Here is a 17662-nt window from a genome sequence, read left to right as displayed (position 1 = left end):
TCGGTCAGGTAAAAGGGGGGAAAACAAAAAGGGGCGGGGGGACTGATCACGCCCTTATATACATTTCCCCTCCCTGCTTTTCTTATAGAATTCGGGAAGCAATGTTTCCTGGTTATTGACAGATCACAGGACTGGACCTGCGCTTGTTGGGTACAAGTGTGGTTTAGAATGAAATAATCACAGAAATCATGCTGTGATTGTGAAAGGGCCTGTCGCGAAACATCACCTGTGGATACATTGTTACCCAAATCAAGAATCATAGAGCAGCTTAGCAACTTAAACCCCCGGCGAGCTTCAATTATTAGTTATTCCTGATAAGAGTCTCGTACGCTTCAATGCTTGCAGGTTGCAAGATTGAAATCTACTGTCGCACTGATATCCTCAGGTTGCGACCAGAATTGCCTCATGAGAGATATATTCCCAGGGCTGTTACTATCTTCCCACCAGTTGTAGCTGCATTTCTATGATGCAGTACGGAGTATCCGAGCCTGGAACTTGGCACTTCCTGCCAACCTTTGCGGTGACTTTTTATATGGGAGCATGCTGGTCAAATATGACCGTGCGAGTGACCTGAAGTTGCAGTAACGTTGAATCCACAAAATTTCTCACGAAAATCAAACAGAGCCTTCTCCACACAAGGCCATTGCGAACCAGGGCCTCGAGAATTCCGTAGCACACTGACCAAAAGCCATGATTCAGCAGCTTCTGAGCCAACATCTTAACCTTGTCGCCCGTTGGGGTAACCCATTCTCAGCAACTTCGCTTGTTAGCAAATCGTCGGGGGTTACATGACAGTCGTCCAGGCTTCTTCCCAAGCAAACGACTCGCATACCCCAGTCAATGAGAGCCCATCAGTTATCAATTTCCGACTGCCAGCTCAGATGTGATGCATCAAGCTTTCCTGTTGAATGGACAAGGCGCAAATTTTGATTGTGAATTAGACTTGTGCTTGGAGAACCGCCACCGGTGATACCAAGATACCCCTTGCGACCGTTCTTGGTTAGCTCGACAGAGTTCTGGGCTGAATAATTGTATGAATTATCACCTCGTCAACCCGTGGGAATATTTATGAATAATTCCGCGATGACGTGGCAGCCGCTGGTTTGGAACTCGTTTTGACCATCGGCAGACCGAACCGTCTCTTGCAATGAACAGCGACCTGTGCTCCGTACCAGCAGCTCGGATCACATCCATAGGAGATACATGATACATATGGTCGGCACACTCTGTGTTCCGTAAATCTTCCGGGTTAAATTAACTCGAGCTACGGAGTCACTGCGGGTTACCCCGGATTTCATCACTACCCTGACACTCACAGCCTGACAGGCGATCCGATCTCCATGGAGGTTGTGTGGCTTAACCTCAAACCTCAGCCTGATGGCTGCAGGGCTCCCAACCACCACTTCAAATACGTCGCCAGCGCGTGAGATTCATTTTTGTTTGGACTCTAGATTCTTCGTAAAGTCCACCGATTCTGCGATGACAGAGGGTATATGCTATGGCTAGAAACAAACCTATCCCGAATGCCTTGACATTCTGTAAGCGTTGGTATTTGTCCCTTGGAGGTTGCTGATCTAAAGTCGAAAACAGATTTAGGAAAATGGGGGTTGGATACTCTTGACCTCTCAAAAGTGGATTCATCCCGCCAGCGATTTGGGGTCGCCTGCTAACAGTGCTATAGACTTCAGAACTGCCTGACAATTGCTGCATGTAAGGATCCTGAATGCCCCCCTGGAAAAGGTTCCGAGACAAGGAGGTTAAGCTTCCGCTCCCAGAATCCTGGAAAGGGACTCCTACCCGAAGTCGGAGACCGGACGTGCACAGGTACTGCGGCACTTTAATGTGCCGTCTTTCTTGACCAACGATACCTCCGCCGCGTTGAATGGCTATTTCGGGAGTCGGGGTAGTTACGACGAGAAAGGATTGACTAGCTATAGTAAGCAGCTCGTCTAATGTCGGGCCCTTGACCGCCATTGACATATCGCCCGTTAGGCACTTGGTTCCGATGCTTGATCAAAGACGTCGATAATGCTGCCGACTATAGATGGTACGAGATGACCTTTTTTACACAATGGGATATCCGGGGCCACTGCAGAGTTTTATGCATCGACATGCCGGATAGGTTCCTCTATGATCTTCAGGCAATTCTTGCGGGCTCGTCTTTTGAGCCGAGAGACCCGTTCTCTATGCACATCGCCATATTTGATCAGGTCGTAAAGCTATATGATAGATCCGTGTGGCGACTGCGTGATAGCATTCGTCGTATTGAGAAAGTAAGTCCACCACTTCCCGGATCTGGCGAAGGGAAGCTAATGCATTTTCGAGTAGAATAGGCATATCGCCGGACCAGACTTTGAGGGAATGAATGACATGTCCAGGCACTCGAGTCATATTGCCGAGGTCCTTGAGGTAACGATACAAACATTGGGAAGCATTCAAGAGCAGCAGCCGCCTGTCTATGAAGCTCTTCCCTTTGTATTGGACAAGACATATAAAGCACAGACACGGGAGTATGTAAAGTTCCAGCTGCAAATAATTAATAATCTTCTTCGGCGCTCGAAGTCGAATCATGAAAGACTGAAAAGTGAGATTTCAGCGGTAAGCTTGTCCTTTTCAGACTTGCACGAGACTGTCAGTTATAGAAGCTCACTGGTTCCAGGCATACAATATGATTGTCATGCAGGACAGCTCAGCAATGAAGTCCATCGCATTCTTGACCATGTTGTTTTTGCCTGCTACATTCGTTGCGGTACCTATTCCCCTTCCTTAACGTAGGCACATCCAGAGCATGTGTCTTGCGGGTTGTGTAGCAACTCTAATAGAGCAACAGGCAGTTTTCAGCACGACATTCTTTGAATTTGATGAGAGGGGTTGGAAAATATCAAACAGCATGTGGATTTACTGGGCAGTGACCATTCCAGCAACCATTCTGGTTTGGGTAGGATGGACATCTTTCCCTTCTTTGCTGCGGTTGTGGAAAAGGCTCGAAGAAAAATCACGGCGGGAACCTAGTTTGAATCGAACTGTGTGAGCGGTGCCAGTTCGGGTCTGCACCGCCGCCCTCGTTGACAACTGGTGCTTGTAGCAGCTCTGAAGAGCGATGAAAGAGCTTAATCTCGGGTTCGAGGATGTCAAGCCTCGTCAACAACACCATTCAAATAGGATCATTCTTCTAGGATACCATATCAATGATTTTCCCTTTTGTGTAAAATAAAAAAGGCTATAGACAAGAAGTGCATAGTCTAGTCAGACTGATGTAAAGAGAGGTTGGTTGGCGGCGAGTAACTTGCCGCCCCAAGCCAGGGACTTCACATCATCAGGTTCAGCGGAGAAACTAAAAATATTTTTTCCCGCCAGACAATCAAAGAACCCAGTCGCCATTGACCCTATGAGATTGTGGTCTCCTTTTCAGCCTTTGCCAGTCTAGCACCTAGAATAATTTTGTTCTGTCTTCCCAATTTCCCCAGGTGAGCATGCCGGAGAGCCTACGAGACCCAGAGCATCCCGTCGCAAACGGCGACGGCCGTCCACGCGCCCCCAGGAAGAGATTCGTGGGCAGAAGGACGGCAGAATCTCAAGCGCAAAGAGACGGGAATAATAATGCAGACCCGCATACAAATGCTATTCAATCAGGTACGATACTATCGCCAACTCTTGTGCATTTCGTCGTTAACACCGCTTACTTCGCCTGGCTAGCTCAACCCCGCCGCGGACCCCGCGCGGTGAACCAGATTCCCGCCGAGATCTTAGATAACGAAGATATCAAAGCCGCCATTGCTCTCCTTCCCCGAAATTACTCCTTCGAGATTCCCAAGACTATCCACCGCATTAGAACCTCCGGCGCAAAGCGTGTCGCGCTACAGTTCCCGGAGGGGCTGCTCCTTTTCGCAACCACCATCTCAGATATCCTAACACAATTCTGCCCCGGAATCGAAACCCTGATTATGGGAGATGTTACATATGGCGCATGCTGTATTGACGACTATACTGCGAGAGCGCTAGGTTGCGATTTATTGGTCCATTATGCCCATAGCTGTTTAATTCCGGTCGATGTGACGACCATCAAGACGCTATATATCTTCGTCGACATCAGCATCGACACGGAGCACTTGATAGCCACACTGGAACGAAACTTCCCCGCTGGTAAGACCATCGCGGTGGTGGGGACCATCCAGTTCAACGCTACCCTCCACGGTCTCAAAGCGGTCATGGAGAAGGCCGGATTCCGCATCCTGGTTCCACAGATCATGCCCCTGAGCAAAGGTGAGATCCTGGGGTGTACCTCCCCACAACTTCCAAAGGACGAGGTTGATATCCTTCTATATCTTGGGGATGGCCGATTCCATCTCGAATCCGCGATGATACATAATCCTTCCATCCCCGCGTACCGTTACGACCCGTATTCGAGAACGTTAAGTCGCGAGAGATACGACCACGAGGAGATGCAAACTATCCGCAAAGACGCGATACGGTCGGCTCGATCGGCAAAGAAATGGGGAATTATCCTGGGCTCCCTTGGCCGGCAAGGCAACCCTAACACGATGGCCCTGATCGAGAAACATCTGAACGAGCAGAGGATCCCCTTTGTCAACATTTTACTGAGCGAGATATTCCCTGGAAAGCTTGCCACGATGTCCGATGTCGAATGCTGGGTTCAGATCGCCTGCCCAAGATTAAGTATTGATTGGGGCTATGCGTTTCCTCGGCCTTTACTTACACCCTATGAGGCCCTTGTCGCTCTGGGGATCCGCGAAGGTTGGGAGACAGCTAATAATGGCATCTATCCAATGGATTTTTATGCTAAAAATGGTTTGGGAAGGACAAAGCCAGAGACTTCGATTCCGTCTACTGCGTGAGAATGACATAGCGATAGATTTTGAATGTGACAAATCAACGTTCAAAGGATAAATACACTCCAACTGGCAAGGCTCATGGTACATACATCAAACATTCAAACAGTGACTATTTCACATCCTCGGCACCCTCTACGTTGCCGTCGCCGGTGCTTCCCCTCAGGGTGGAAGTGCTGCCTTTACCTCCCAAATCATCAACAGCCCTCTCCGCCGCACGCCATGTCGACACAGCTCTCTCAACATCTTCATATATTTCCAATGTATCGTGAAGAATACCGCCTTCCTCCGGTTCCAAGGCCTGCGTTTGCTCCCGAGACGCAAACTCGCTCGGCATGGAAAATGCGGGTCCGAATGTACTTTCTGGTGTTGGATTAAACATCACAGCATTTGCGAACATCCGAATCAATTCCTTTTCCAACTGAGACGAGTTGACTATTCCTCTGGGCGGCATTAGTTCAGCGGTCCTTTTCAGAATCAACCCATTTCCCTTCGAAGTCCCGGACAATTCGTCTTCCGCGCCGGATGCGCTGAGTGCTTCTGAAGCCGCAGCGACCGCTTTGCTTCCCTGATGGATGGCTGACTTGATCGATTTGATATCCTGCGGGCGGTAAATGAGGTCCTTGTATCCTGGAGCATCTCGTTCGGTCAACGGCTTTGCAAAAATGGAGGCGTGCTTATGGGCAGCAATATCGTTCATGACGGGCCCACATGTTCGTGGGAAATTCCGGGTGCAAAGAACATGCTGCGGAGATGTTTGACCGTCCTCCGCACTGACAGTGTCAGTTGGTGCACGTTTTCGTTTTGACCTAGTCCTGTCATCTGAGACACTCAGAGACGAACGTGTCAGTCTTTCCGAAGTCCGTCTATCTATGTCCATATCATCATTGATAGGAGTGGTAGGTAATTCATTTTTGATCTTGCTGCTTTCAGTTTCATCGTCACGGCCAGTATTCGAGCGCGCGCGGCGTCGAGTTTGTATGGTCGAGGGCGATAGAGGGCTATTACTCCGGCCTTTCCGACGAGCTGGGGTCGTTTTCCTGCTTCGAGTGCCTGTCGCAGGTGATTCCAAGTCCGTTTTCGCCTTTTCCAACCCTCGAGGAGTCTCAGCAGGCAACCCTATTTTATCCATGGGAGATAGTTCCGGTTCACTAATTGGGCTTATATCCTCGGGTCGTGGTCGCATAGGAGATCCAGGGCGTCGAGGAATCTCAAGCGAACCCAACTTCTTCCACGGTGTGCGGGCACTTGAAGTCTGGAGCAACGAGGTAAGGGATGGTCGACCAAAGGGGAAAGCCGGAGAATTCGCTCTTGAAATCCCAGGACTTGGCGTAGCGATGCTCTGTGGTAAGTTGCTTGCTTCGGCCGCGAGTTTTGGGCCAATGCTAGCCTGGCTGGGTAAATGCTTAGAGGGTACGTTGAACGAATTCTGGGGTGTTTTGTTTAAGCTTTTATCGTTATTGTTTAAACCCTGTGGGCCCTGAACTGGCGTAGATGGAGCCTGGGTAGTTGGTTGCGGCGCGTTCGCATACAAAGAGACCTGCTGTGGCTGTGGAAGGGCGTGAATGGACCATGGCTGTATGATCCTCCCTTGCATCACAGGTTTCGGTGGGGAGGATCGTGAAGAAGAGATGATCTGGGGCTGTCGTGCTTGTTCTCGAGGAGTTATGACGGCGGCCGGGGTTGGAGCAATGTGGGGACTGGACGGTGAACCAGAGAAGGCCGGAGCCTGTGAATTGGGTTGAATGGGAGTGCGCCCTTTTTTGGCTTGGTTTGTCGCGGTAGCCGGAATGCCCACAGCAGGTTGTTGACTTGTGTTTACCCACGGCGGGCCTTGATGCTGGGCCTGCATGGATTGTGGAGTTTTGTTCTCGAAGCGATACTGGGTGACAACTCTGGGAACAGCTTGCTGTACAGGCTGGCGGTTCGAATCCGGTGTGGGATGAATCGGAGGGTTTGTCTCAGGTCTAGGCGGTATAGCCTGGGGAAGGTCACGTACTATACCCAGTCCATTTCCAGATTCACGGGAAGTCTGAGAGTCAACACGGGCTTCAGGCGGCTTAACATGATGCTGCAGGACGTCACCTGGCAGATGCGCGGGCTTTGGCTGCGGCTCGACCTGGGGCGCACCAGCGGGTAAAGCTGCTGATTCGGTCTCTTTCTCATGCTGTATCTTGCTCAGCTCACTGTTCAGGTCTCTGTACCTGCGTTCTTCCTCCTGAATCTCCTTTGTGACCAATTCCTTGTATCGCGCATACAAACGAGAAACCAAACCAGATATCACTGTAGAATGCGATTCTCCATCTCCTCCGGGCGGAGTAAGCCTGCGTTTCTTGGGGCTGGGCGGGGAACCCAGCCCATCTTGTTGGCCGTTTGCAAGCAGCAACTGCTGTTCCGGACTCTTCCTGGCCGATATTTCTCCTCCACCAGCTCCCTTTACCAGATCGGCATACAGCTCCTCGAGGGCCTGGGGCGTCAGCCGGTTGATGTCGAAGGCCGCATGTTGCTGGATAAACGGGTTGGTCCTGAGGAGATCCGAGATCGACGAGAAGTTCTCCGGTCGCTTATCGAGTCCAGCGAGGGACTGGAAGAACAAAAGGGACTCGAACGGGGTGTAAGACGACAAGGAAGGCATTCCCCATTGCCTGGCGCAGTAACTGGCCCGGGGGGGGGGGGCTGCTGAAGAGGGGCGTGTCTTCGTGCTTGATGCTTTTTGGAGATTGATGAGGGTGGGTCGGCGGGAAATTGATGCCGGCTGGTGACGGTTGCGTTTCGGGAGGCCTCTTTACGCCTGAACGGCCTTGTGTGGGAGATGAAACTGGCAATTATATGACTCGCACCGGGCTGATCGGCAGAGGGCGACGATTCCCTTCGATGAAACAGATGCTGCTGGCTCGTCAAGGGCTGATCCCAGCAAAACCGCCCGCAGAATTGGAAGCAGGGAAAAAAAAAGAAACACGGGGATGCCAAGACCAACCACGTGACCGGACAGCTGAACCGAAGATCGTCCCGCCCAAGAGGAGACGCGCAGAGAGAAGAGCGAAGGGGGGAAAAAAAGAGAGAGAGAGCGACAAAAGATAGATACTGTAACGAGTGTGTGTGTGTCGAGGGCGCGTTCAGGGGCTTCGGACGACTGAACGGAGGAGCAGATCAGCGAATCACCAGCGGGCCTCCACCCAGCCTGCTAAAACCCAAAATTTCCAATAATCTCACCTTTGGCGCCGAATAAAATAAAAATAAAATAAAAACAAAAGAGCCAGTGCGAGAGAAGCACCGGCCGAGTAGGGGCCTGTTGCTTAGCCCGTCCACCCGCCAACCAACCAGGCTTCATCTCGTCCCCTTTAATATACTTCCGTGACCAGCCTTCCTCGCCTCTCTTCCCCTCTCCCAGATCACTCCGTCGCAATACCATATTGCTTTGTTAATAAAATCTCTCCATATCTCCAGCTGGCTCTGGTCCCTGCACTCCCTTTGTCGCCGTAATCTCCCCTGCCATCCCACTCTGTACAGTATCATCTGCTTTGATAGACCGGTATCTCACGCCCGCCCTTCCTGCCGAAATTTCGAAACACACCGCGTCGAACAAATTTCCCAAGATGTCTGATATAGAGGAGGAATGGAAGCCCAAAGGGCGCCCTCAATCGTTCGTGTCCCATATTGATTTTCTGCCAAACTCCCCGACACGATGTCGTCGTTAACTGTTTACAGCACCATGGCGCAAGCCCTCGCAGACACTCTCGACAGTGTCTTCATGTTGAACTCGGATGTCGACACCCTCTCACATAAAATCCACCAGAAGTACGACCTTTGTGCCCCCCGCTTCTTCTCATCTCCGTCAAAAACATGCCTTCGACATCCTTGACGGGTATGAACTTCCCAAAACAACATACTAACCGGTGGCCCTCCCGCTCCAGGAAACAAACCATCACCATCCAAAACTGGGAGCTGGAGGCTCTTCACGCCAGAATTCGCGAAGCGGAAGAGCGACTAAAGAAGCAGGAAACCATGGCCAAAGCATCTAGCTCAGACGCCCAGGATAACAAAGATAACCCCTATGCCGAGAGATCTACATTCGAACAAGACGAGTCAGCCTCGTCACCGATTTCACAAAGTTGCCGCTCGGAGGGAGGTTTCACGGACGCGTCGACCGCCCCTTCAACGACATATAACGAAGATCACCCTAACGACGACGGTCGGACAATTCGAAACGTCGGCCTGAACAAACACAATCCAGAGAGACAGAACGATCGATAAATCATAGAAGCATGAAGACTCGGGAAATAAAGGACAAAGACCGACTATCAGCATTCATTTGGCGATGTGGGAGTTTTTTTTTTTTTTTTTCAACTCAGTTTCTCATATGCTTTAAATACCCCTTTTCCCTTTTTCGGTGTCAACAAGTTGATACCCCCTTCCAATCGTTTTACTTTACCAGCTTATTTCTTTCAAGGCTTCTCTGCGTTTTGCTGTTGATCTGCGATGCAGTTTTGTCTCTTCAGCCCTCAACAACGCCCCCTTTTTTTTTTTTTTTTTTTTTTTTTTTTTTTTTCATTTTTCATTCATTTTCTTTTTTATATCTCATCTTTCCAATGACTTGAATAGGCTTAAATACTTGGGGGCATTGTGGTTAACGATTCTTATATTCGATGCATGTTCCCCGGATCACCGTGTTCTGTCAAAAACACACCACGTGTATATGTATGTCGCCGCGGACATTTCAGGCCTTTTTGGTCATCTGGAAGACTCCAAAGTATTCATTCGTTTGGCTTCTTTTTTCTTTTCTTTTTGTATTTTATCTACGGAGTAATTAATTCTAATATTGATCATCGATCGATGTTGTATGTAACAAGGCTCACAATGCATGTAGTATCGAGGTCAACAGACGTAATGGCGGGGAAGTGGTCAATGCCACGCTGTACTCCTTATGCCATGTCTAAAAGAGCTCATCCATGCACTCCGTACGGAGTACAGAGTGTGTAAATGGTTGAAGAAAAGAAAAACGTGTGAATTTTGAAGCGAAAAAGATATTTATTGTCGAATCTCGTTATATATATCGGTCAGGTCGGTAAAATCAACTATCTCGTACATGGATATGTTATTGCTTAAAAATTCATAGAAAACACAAAAATGTTACTCTATTTGGTTGATTCTGATGGAGTACAAAAGGCCGTAATATAGTATTTACAGAGCATCAGTGAGAGCTTTGTTGAGCTTGGCCATCTTGGAAGACACGCTGAGGTCGATGGTCCGGTCACCGATCTCAACGATGAGTCCACCAACGACATCGGAGTTGATCTAAACAATGAGAGGTTAGCCATTCGAATAAATACCTTCCGTGAAGAATGGTCAACGAGATACGCACCTTGGTGACAACCTTGAGTTTCTTGCCTTGGCTGTATTCAGACTTGGCGACAGCGTTCTCAAGACGCTGGAGGGTCTTCTGGTCGAGTTTCTATAAGAAAATGAACGCGAGTCGTTTAGTACATAACCTCGCAGAAGGGGTGGCAAATGCATGGAAGTTATCCTCCTTACCTGAGCGCTGGTAATGATCAACTCAATCTCCCCCCGATACGCGCCCATCAGCGTAGCAAACTTCTCGCAAACGCCCTGCAACAATCCCAAGCGGTTGTTCTCTGCCAATGTGTTCAAGAAATTCTTCAAGATATCTCCCTTGCCCGCACCACCGGCGACCTTCTGCAATTCGGCAATGATCTGTGCCTTATCGGCCTGCGACAGAGTGGGAGCATTCAGAATGCTGGTAAGCTTGGCGTCCTTCTTGAAGACTTCACCAAGGCTAGCGAGGGCTTTGGAGGTCTGCTCAAGGCTGGAGGTTTTGGCGGAGGCAGTATACTATAGATGTTAAATGATCCGAGGCAGGTTAGCTGGAGTTGTACGTTTGGTTGTTTTTGTTTTTTTTTTTCCCTCTGGTTTCGTGTGCTCTATGCTCCTTGTGTGCTTCCGGAATAACATAGATTGGAAAGGGGCGGAAACGACAACAGCAGAATATTGGAGGAATTACACACCAAAGCATTGGCGTATGTTCCATCGACGCCGAACAGTGCGACTGGGGGCTTGGAATCCTGAGCGGGCGCGGCATAGGTTCGGACGCCGTTGATAGCGGCTCTGCGGGAGAACTGTTGGGCGGAGGCGCGGAGGCTCGCCTGGACAACGCGGGAGGACAACATGGCGAAGGTATTATACCGACCGGTCTTGATCTGGTAGCGAGAGGGGTGCCAATGGCGTTGCGATGTGCAATTGAATCGCTGATTCCGGTTCGCACGGTTGAGATGGAGACTTTCCGGCAAACGATGTCGTTAACCACAGATCACGTGATACTAGCTGCAATTTCGCGGGCAAACAGCAACACCACCAAAAATCCCACCGGCATAATGTGGGCATCGCGACATGCACTTTTTGGCTGGGGGACATTCGCACATAATATTTCGTACAGGTTAAGGAATATCATTATTCATGCAATTGATCATACACTGGAGTCAGCAATCTAGAGAACGCCCAAAGTCCATCCACCAGAGACACCGCTCATGGAATATTACCCAACGCCGATGCTTTCCACGCTCATGCCTCCAGTCATTAATCCGTGCCCATATTATTATCAAAGAAGGTGTCACATCATCCGCCTAATCGCTGCGCAGCATACTGTCCACCAGGTCTCCCAATGGGCCCCAGAAATCCTTCCCACTTGCTAGATTATGTTCATCAATGAAAAGAACGTAATGTTTGAAACTCGTGTTCAGATGCGGCTCCAGCCCGAGATGAACAATCACTGGGTAATGATGGCAGTATATGTGTGCATACACCCGATACAAGCGCTTGAAGAGCTGTCGCAAAAGACTCGGGAAGGTCTTTGGAAATGGAACACCTGCAGAAAAGCGATTTCAGAAGCGGGTTAGATCCAAGCCCCGCGATCCTTCGCCAGAGGTATAGAAGACTAACCAATTCGGCTTGGAAACATCTGTTCGTTGTCGATGTTGCTCTGAACCCAAGACATCAAGTGTTCAACATATTCCGGGGCGGACATTTTGGTTGGCCGCTTGTAGTTCTCAGAATCTTGCCACAAATATTCGAATCTACTGTATGTCAGGTGCGTGCTATGGCTGAAGAGATGTATTTCGAAATGCTCACTCGTCTGTGGCTTTCATCTCCGGACATGTCTGCGGAGAACAAAACTCTGTGATCGCTCCATATAGTAAATTGATCTGGTTGTAGAAATCGACCACTATCGTGCAGTAGTATGTCAGCGTGGGTTTCTTTCTTTTTTCTTTCTTTTTTTTTTTAAAGCGTTCGACATGCCAAAGATGCATCCGTACAGTTCACAGCCAACCATTCATTTACATCTTCGCCTTCGGGTAATTTCACGGCCTTTCGCAAACTTCCACTTCCCAATGTAGCCTCTGCAAACTGCCTCAACTGATAGTTTGTTGTTCCCTTGTTCGCAGTCCGGGGCTTAAACGGTCCTCTTGAACGTGCATTACTACAGGAAACCGCGTCAGCAAATATCTTGGGGTGAAGGAACAGTAGCCAATTCGATAATTCTAAACGCGTCTGATATCACAGGGGGGATGAGGCGACCAGTGGCTGAAGAGGAGAACACACGGCGGTACACTCACACTGTGGGAATAAAGGATGTCATCTTTGATTCGGTGGGCTTGCAGACACAGACCGGCGGAGATTCGGGTCCGTCCAATATCTGATTGTTGATCTCCCGTTTAAAAGACCGAGCAAACACTAATCCGCAGAGGAGGCTTGAAAAGCCATAAAATGGAATCTGGGGATTCTCTGTGGTGTTTCGCTCCCCTAAACAGAGGACTCGATAAAGAAGCAATAATAGTCAGCCCTAATTAGCGTCCTGGAGCAGGGCTTTCGGGCTGGAACGTGCAGCCCAAAGAAGTTGCGCCTCCTGGACCGACGATCATGTGGTTGCTGTGGTAATAACGACATCACGCACTCCCAACTTAGTAATCCAGGTCCCTGCCGCCCGAACCTCGCTATCTACAGAGCACAGTATGCCGAGTTTGGGCTCGTCCGGGCCATCGGAGTACGAATGGTAACGAAAGGGGAAAAGTACTGCATGGTTATTTATCACATTTTCTTCAACCTTTTATCGTCATAAATATGGGTATTATCCTATGAGCTAAAGCATACTCCGTATCCTGTATGAAATTAATCACCGCTCTCCCACCCCACCCAAAAAAATAAAAATAAAAATAAAAATAAAAAAGGGACCATATAAATGGCTCTCTATATCGGATACCCTTGTAATTCCTCACTCTCAGGCTCGTGGATAGTGTCTCCATACACAGTCAAGGGAATGGAGACCTCGAAAGACTGACACAGCACATTCTCTAACGCAGCAAACACAGCTCCTCTATCATCTCGTTCTACTATTTCAAGCAGATTTATCCCGGAAACCCCAGCATCTTCCTCGTGGTGCAATCCACACGTCACAAATTCAAAGCGAAGCTGCCACTCTAGGTTGACTCCGGACGTTATGAGCGTTGGTGTCGCTGAGACTGGAATCGAGGGCATAAATGCAACCTTTGTGGAGAATAAAGTGTTATCAAAGCAGGTAGCGTGGACCTTTCGAGTCGCTCTCGTAATGCTCGTACTGGAGCGGAGAGCAATCGTTGGGTTCACTTTCTCGTAAGTCTCTAGTGAGCCGCGAAGACAGTAGCAAGGGAGTGCAGCGTTGGAAAAATCAATTGTCGCCACGACTGTTTCTCCAAGGCGGTGAGCTGGCCGATTCAATACAACCACAGCAATACGTCGACCGTTGCGCGATATTTCGAAACGGTTTGTGCTTTGCCCTGATGCGCAGGATTGGTTACTCCGTAGAATTGCCATATCAATAGTATCTTTACAAGAGAACGCCCTGTCAGCGGATTCCTGACTGGGGAGGGCTTCTGGAGGGCTTGTTATAGAATTAAACGACCCGCGGCGGGGCTGCGTCCCCAGGATTTCGTCAACGTAAGATAAAAATTCTGATGCTGATGTCCATTGTTTGGTGCTGATACTCTTTGGCTTTGCCGGAAGCGGGGAGCTAACCTCAACCTTTCGCACGCGCGCTTCGTCTCTTAGTAAGACATATGGACGCATAAGGTCATGGCCTAATACAGATCCTTGGCCTACATGTCGTGTTAGTGAGCGAGACCTATGAAACCGGAAGTACACTCACCATCTACGCCGCTAAGAACACGGAATGGAATGTTTATACGATGGACCCGCTGAACATCTTTCGCATTGGCAGTTCGTTGTGTGCCGATAATAAGATTGTATGAGAAATTCATAGCTTTACCCTTGTAGGTCGCAGGTAAACCTTTTGGTAAAGTAAATGAAAAAGAAAAGGACTTCTCCTCTCCAGGGCCTAAACCCAAATCCACGAAAAGGAGTGATTGCGGGGTAGACAGCAACGGAATAGACTGAGAAGAGGATACACCTCTCATTTCGCGTAGACCATTCAACTCTCCGCCTGATAATAAGCCGCTGATGGAGTCACTAACACCTGCCAGTCCTAGGTTTCCCCAGAATCCTTGTCGTGGCTTCTCCATTTTCGAGGATGCATCCCTATGTCCTTGGGTACCCATGACCGCGTTACGTTTAACTTCCTCAAAGATAGATTGGTTCACCAAGGATCCATCAACGGTAAAGGAAGCGCTGACTTGGGCATAGCCCATGAGCAATCTCTGAGATTGCGAGATTTGGCTCCCTGGCAAAGAATCTAGATTGGAGTAATGCCTTCTATGGCGGAGGGGAAGCCGCGGCTGGCTCATCGGTGGTATTACATACTCGGACTCTAGGGTTTCAGTCGAGTTATTACTCAACGAATAGAATTCGCCACTACTTCTGGTACTCCCATCGACAATAGAATTGGATAGAATTTTTATTGCTGGGGTCAGGTGTCCCGGTGGCTCAGGGGACCTCTTTGGTCGGACATTTGGAACCGGTGAGGAAGGGAATAAGTCAGAGCTTGGGCCATCTTCGTTAATTCGGGAACTGCTTGACATCGCTGAACCACTATTTTCGGTCTCATCTCGCGATGGCGGAGCCTGGGGGAACTTAAAATCCATCGGGAATGAATCTCCACGCTTTTGTCGGGATCGATGAGGGCGACGACTCGGGTTCGAAGTGGGAGAACGACTGGGAACTCGAGAAGGGCCTCCTTCGCCTCCGACAGACGGTAGAGACAAACTGGAAGGTGAATTAACTGACGAGACTTGCGGGAGCGGAGAACGCGGTGCTGCAAATTTACTCTTAGAGCTCAGTCCAGCGGAAGGAGAAGAGTGAGAGTAATTACCGGACTGTGTTCCGTTGCCAAAAACATCATTCCTTCTCGTGGGAACTTGAAAACTCGCCGACCGAGCATGTCCCTTTGCCAGTCTAGGGCTAAAGGGGCTTGGAATCGACTTCCGCTCAGGGTTTAAATCCGGCTGCTCCAAGGAGATAATGGAGACTGATCTCCTGTGGCCGTGTCCGGAGGGTCTTCCATTGCTAGCACCAGTAGCAGCACTCGGTGGAAAGCTGTTGCTAAATGGGAGTGGGGAGCTCAGTGATGCCGATGGGCGATGCCCTTTTTCGGCGCCATTCCACGCTCTCTGTCCAAGAGATGCAGGCCGACGACTGTTACTATTAAACGAGAAAGGGTTCAGAGATCTTGCAGGAGAGTAATGGGCTCCATTTTCAATCACGTTTATTGGCCGAGATCCACCCCTATAATGCTTCTGTGAACCTTTACCATCAGCTCCCGAATCACCAGGAGTGACGTGCTTAAAGGTTATTGTGCATTCGACATTCTCGCCAGCGAAAATAGCTTGATCTTTCCACCGCACAAATACTTGAATATCTGACAACATGACGAACTAATAGACGTATCGTGCACGGCTCATGTCACGGGGAGGCACAGAGACAGCGGTCGGAGATAGAGAAGCTGGCGCGGATCACAGGAAATCGCGGATCGACTAAGGGCTGGCTCCAATGCGTCGGATACACGCATTCTGTCAGGATGGATACGCTGTAGATAGGAAAGCCAGCCGCAACATCACGGAATATTGGGAAAAAGGCTCCCAGTTGATGCCTCAACCGCCTGGCTTCCGGTTGTGACGGAGGGTTGCCCTCTGGCTGATCGGGCGATTAGCAATGAGCCACTTGCCCCAGGTAGGTGCACTAGTGCAAAAGGAGTCTAGTGCATATATGCCGGCGGTTAGATGTGGCGGTTAGATTTTAGGTTACGAGCTAAGCGCGCGCTAAAAAGCACTTTGATCTGCCATGCTATTGCCGCTACGGACAAATGAAGGAGCAAGTCCAAGAAATTGCGAGGCCAGCTCATCTGCTTCCTACTAGCTATCCAATCAACTCATAGAAGAGCAAAGTAAAATATTATATGTTCCTCCAGACTGTATACAGGGGAACAACACTGCATACAGGGAAGCGCTCGCGGTTCCTCTTCCCAAGTCTCCTGGATATACATGTCATATTCAAGGACTTGTCTCGATAATAAAACCGGAATCCCTTTGGTAATCATCTGTGGGCAATTCCTCTGAAAAAGCTGCGACGTTTTTATCGGCTCGCGTCTCCTCTAGCGCAATAGTAACACCCACATCGGGCTAATATCCCTTTGGATAAGAAGGGTGCTTGCAATCGAATGAAGCCTATGGGCATGGTAATATGCTATGCACATGTGTGCGTGGAGCATAGTGTGCGTCAATAACCATATAATATCCGTTATGCTGGTGCAGGATGTTGAGAACATGTCAAATATCGGAGAGCGTCAGTTTGAATAGGTTCGTCACGGCTGTCGATTTCGTGTCTCTGCGTCCGAAGACTTATCTGAAGCAGGGCTGGATGGTCTTTTCCTCAGAGGCCGCAAACCAAGCTCAGACATATGGTCCCATATACGTGTTTCCCGTCTCTCCCATCTCTCTCGCCTCTTCTCCATCTCCTTCCCGGACGGACGCCATTTGCTCTTCAAGATCCGGCGGATTGCTTCTGGTGACATTTTAAAATGCTCTGCCAAGACAGCAGTGCTAAACTTCTGGGGATTTTGCTGGTGAAGCTCTCTTACTCCCTCAATAGCATCAGGTGAAAGGCGTTTCGGTGGAGCCCAACCTTCCTGGAACTTCTTTTTCAGAGCTTCCTTCTGCAAACGCCACTGCTCCATCTTTTTAGCGGGCCGTTTTGAGACCGTCTTCGCCTGGGGATCGGGTTGAGAGTCCTTTGGTGTTGTAGAGGCATACCGCCGGGTCACGACACGGTTTGTGTGCGCAGGCTTGAGGGAATAGCCGGACCTCAAGCGAGATTCCGCCAGCGGGGAGGGTGTCCATATTGAGTTTGACGAAGTGGGCGTATGCGAAGCGGGTTTAGTATGGTGGCAGCAGCTGGTAATATTTCTTTTGGAGAAAAATAACGAGGAGTGGTCGAGCTCGAGGGCTAGGGTCGTACCACTTTGCAGTATTCTAAGGGCTTGTGCAAATGATGACCAGCGATGGTAAGGACGGCTTGTAATACCAAACATTGTGCAATTCGCATATATCAGGAGAAACAATGCACGAAACGCTTCAAACGCCAACTGGAATGCAAGTGAAGCTCATCTCATCGCTCTGCAAGAAACCTGAAAGGCCGCCTTGGCGCTTACTAAGGACATACCGCAAACAAAGCAAACACCCCTTTTTGTCTCCCATGCAAGCTCGACTTGAGCCGATGACAGAGCAAAATCCACGGCAGTTGAATGCAGTGCGTATTTACGGGGCGGGGGCAAGTTTTGGACGGCAAATCGAGGGACCATTCGAATTTGAGGCAGA

At 49.5% G+C, this 17662-nt stretch overlaps 9 protein-coding genes across 9 annotated transcripts; 4 read left to right on the top strand and 5 right to left on the bottom strand.

The window, feature by feature from the left end:
* The first annotated feature begins 1354 nt into the window (after positions 1-1354).
* On the top strand, positions 1355-2787 carry D8B26_000346 (uncharacterized protein). Its single transcript, XM_066123199.1, has 6 exons — positions 1355-1631; positions 1682-1710; positions 1776-1936; positions 1993-2273; positions 2329-2598; positions 2660-2787. Exons 4-6 carry the CDS (start codon positions 2055-2057, stop codon positions 2768-2770), a joined length of 600 nt encoding a protein of 199 aa, XP_065979273.1. The 5' UTR covers positions 1355-1631; positions 1682-1710; positions 1776-1936; positions 1993-2054; the 3' UTR covers positions 2771-2787.
* A 686-nt stretch (positions 2788-3473) lies between these two features.
* Positions 3474-4870, top strand: DPH1 (Diphthamide biosynthesis protein 1; the record flags this gene model as incomplete). The annotated part of the gene is made up of 2 exons (XM_003067478.2): positions 3474-3633; positions 3697-4870. The coding sequence occupies 2 exons, from the start codon at positions 3474-3476 to the stop codon at positions 4854-4856; spliced, it is 1320 nt and encodes a 439-aa protein (XP_003067524.2). The 3' UTR covers positions 4857-4870.
* Positions 4871-4962: 92 nt separating this feature from the next.
* Positions 4963-7485, bottom strand: D8B26_000344 (uncharacterized protein; the record flags this gene model as incomplete). Its single annotated transcript, XM_003067479.2, has 1 exon — positions 4963-7485. One exon carries the CDS (start codon positions 7483-7485, stop codon positions 4963-4965), a length of 2523 nt encoding a protein of 840 aa, XP_003067525.2.
* Positions 7486-7575: 90 nt separating this feature from the next.
* Positions 7576-7931, top strand: D8B26_000343 (uncharacterized protein; the record flags this gene model as incomplete). Its single annotated transcript, XM_066123198.1, has 1 exon — positions 7576-7931. The coding sequence occupies exon 1, from the start codon at positions 7599-7601 to the stop codon at positions 7929-7931; it is 333 nt and encodes a 110-aa protein (XP_065979272.1). The 5' UTR covers positions 7576-7598.
* Positions 7932-8284: 353 nt separating this feature from the next.
* D8B26_000342 (uncharacterized protein) lies at positions 8285-9655 on the top strand. The gene is made up of 3 exons (XM_003067480.2): positions 8285-8493; positions 8559-8648; positions 8765-9655. The coding sequence occupies exons 1-3, from the start codon at positions 8447-8449 to the stop codon at positions 9102-9104; spliced, it is 477 nt and encodes a 158-aa protein (XP_003067526.1). The 5' UTR covers positions 8285-8446; the 3' UTR covers positions 9105-9655.
* Positions 9656-9982: 327 nt separating this feature from the next.
* ATP5 (ATP synthase F0 subcomplex subunit OSCP atp5) lies at positions 9983-11132 on the bottom strand. The gene is made up of 4 exons (XM_003067481.2): positions 10874-11132; positions 10383-10700; positions 10213-10302; positions 9983-10145 (listed from the first exon to the last, which is right to left on the bottom strand). Exons 1-4 carry the CDS (start codon positions 11033-11035, stop codon positions 10032-10034), a joined length of 684 nt encoding a protein of 227 aa, XP_003067527.1. The 5' UTR covers positions 11036-11132; the 3' UTR covers positions 9983-10031.
* A 158-nt stretch (positions 11133-11290) lies between these two features.
* MOB1 (Mitotic exit network component) lies at positions 11291-12710 on the bottom strand. The gene is made up of 5 exons (XM_003067482.2): positions 12479-12710; positions 12179-12342; positions 11994-12087; positions 11805-11938; positions 11291-11730 (listed from the first exon to the last, which is right to left on the bottom strand). The coding sequence occupies exons 1-5, from the start codon at positions 12499-12501 to the stop codon at positions 11489-11491; spliced, it is 657 nt and encodes a 218-aa protein (XP_003067528.1). The 5' UTR covers positions 12502-12710; the 3' UTR covers positions 11291-11488.
* Positions 12711-13109: 399 nt separating this feature from the next.
* D8B26_000339 (uncharacterized protein) lies at positions 13110-15948 on the bottom strand (the record flags this gene model as incomplete). The annotated part of the gene is made up of 3 exons (XM_066123197.1): positions 15163-15948; positions 14044-15105; positions 13110-13993 (listed from the first exon to the last, which is right to left on the bottom strand). Exons 1-3 carry the CDS (start codon positions 15716-15718, stop codon positions 13110-13112), a joined length of 2502 nt encoding a protein of 833 aa, XP_065979271.1. The 5' UTR covers positions 15719-15948.
* A 565-nt stretch (positions 15949-16513) lies between these two features.
* On the bottom strand, positions 16514-17436 carry RRG9 (Required for respiratory growth protein 9 mitochondrial). Its single transcript, XM_003067484.2, has one exon. It carries the CDS (start codon positions 17374-17376, stop codon positions 16651-16653), a length of 726 nt encoding a protein of 241 aa, XP_003067530.2. The 5' UTR covers positions 17377-17436; the 3' UTR covers positions 16514-16650.
* Between the last annotated feature and the right edge of the window lie 226 nt (positions 17437-17662).

Source organism: Coccidioides posadasii, chromosome 1, assembly GCF_018416015.2.
Source record: "Coccidioides posadasii str. Silveira chromosome 1, complete sequence".
Classification (NCBI taxonomy): domain Eukaryota; kingdom Fungi; phylum Ascomycota; class Eurotiomycetes; order Onygenales; family Onygenaceae; genus Coccidioides; species Coccidioides posadasii.
This window is presented reverse-complemented; position numbering and strand designations above follow the sequence as displayed.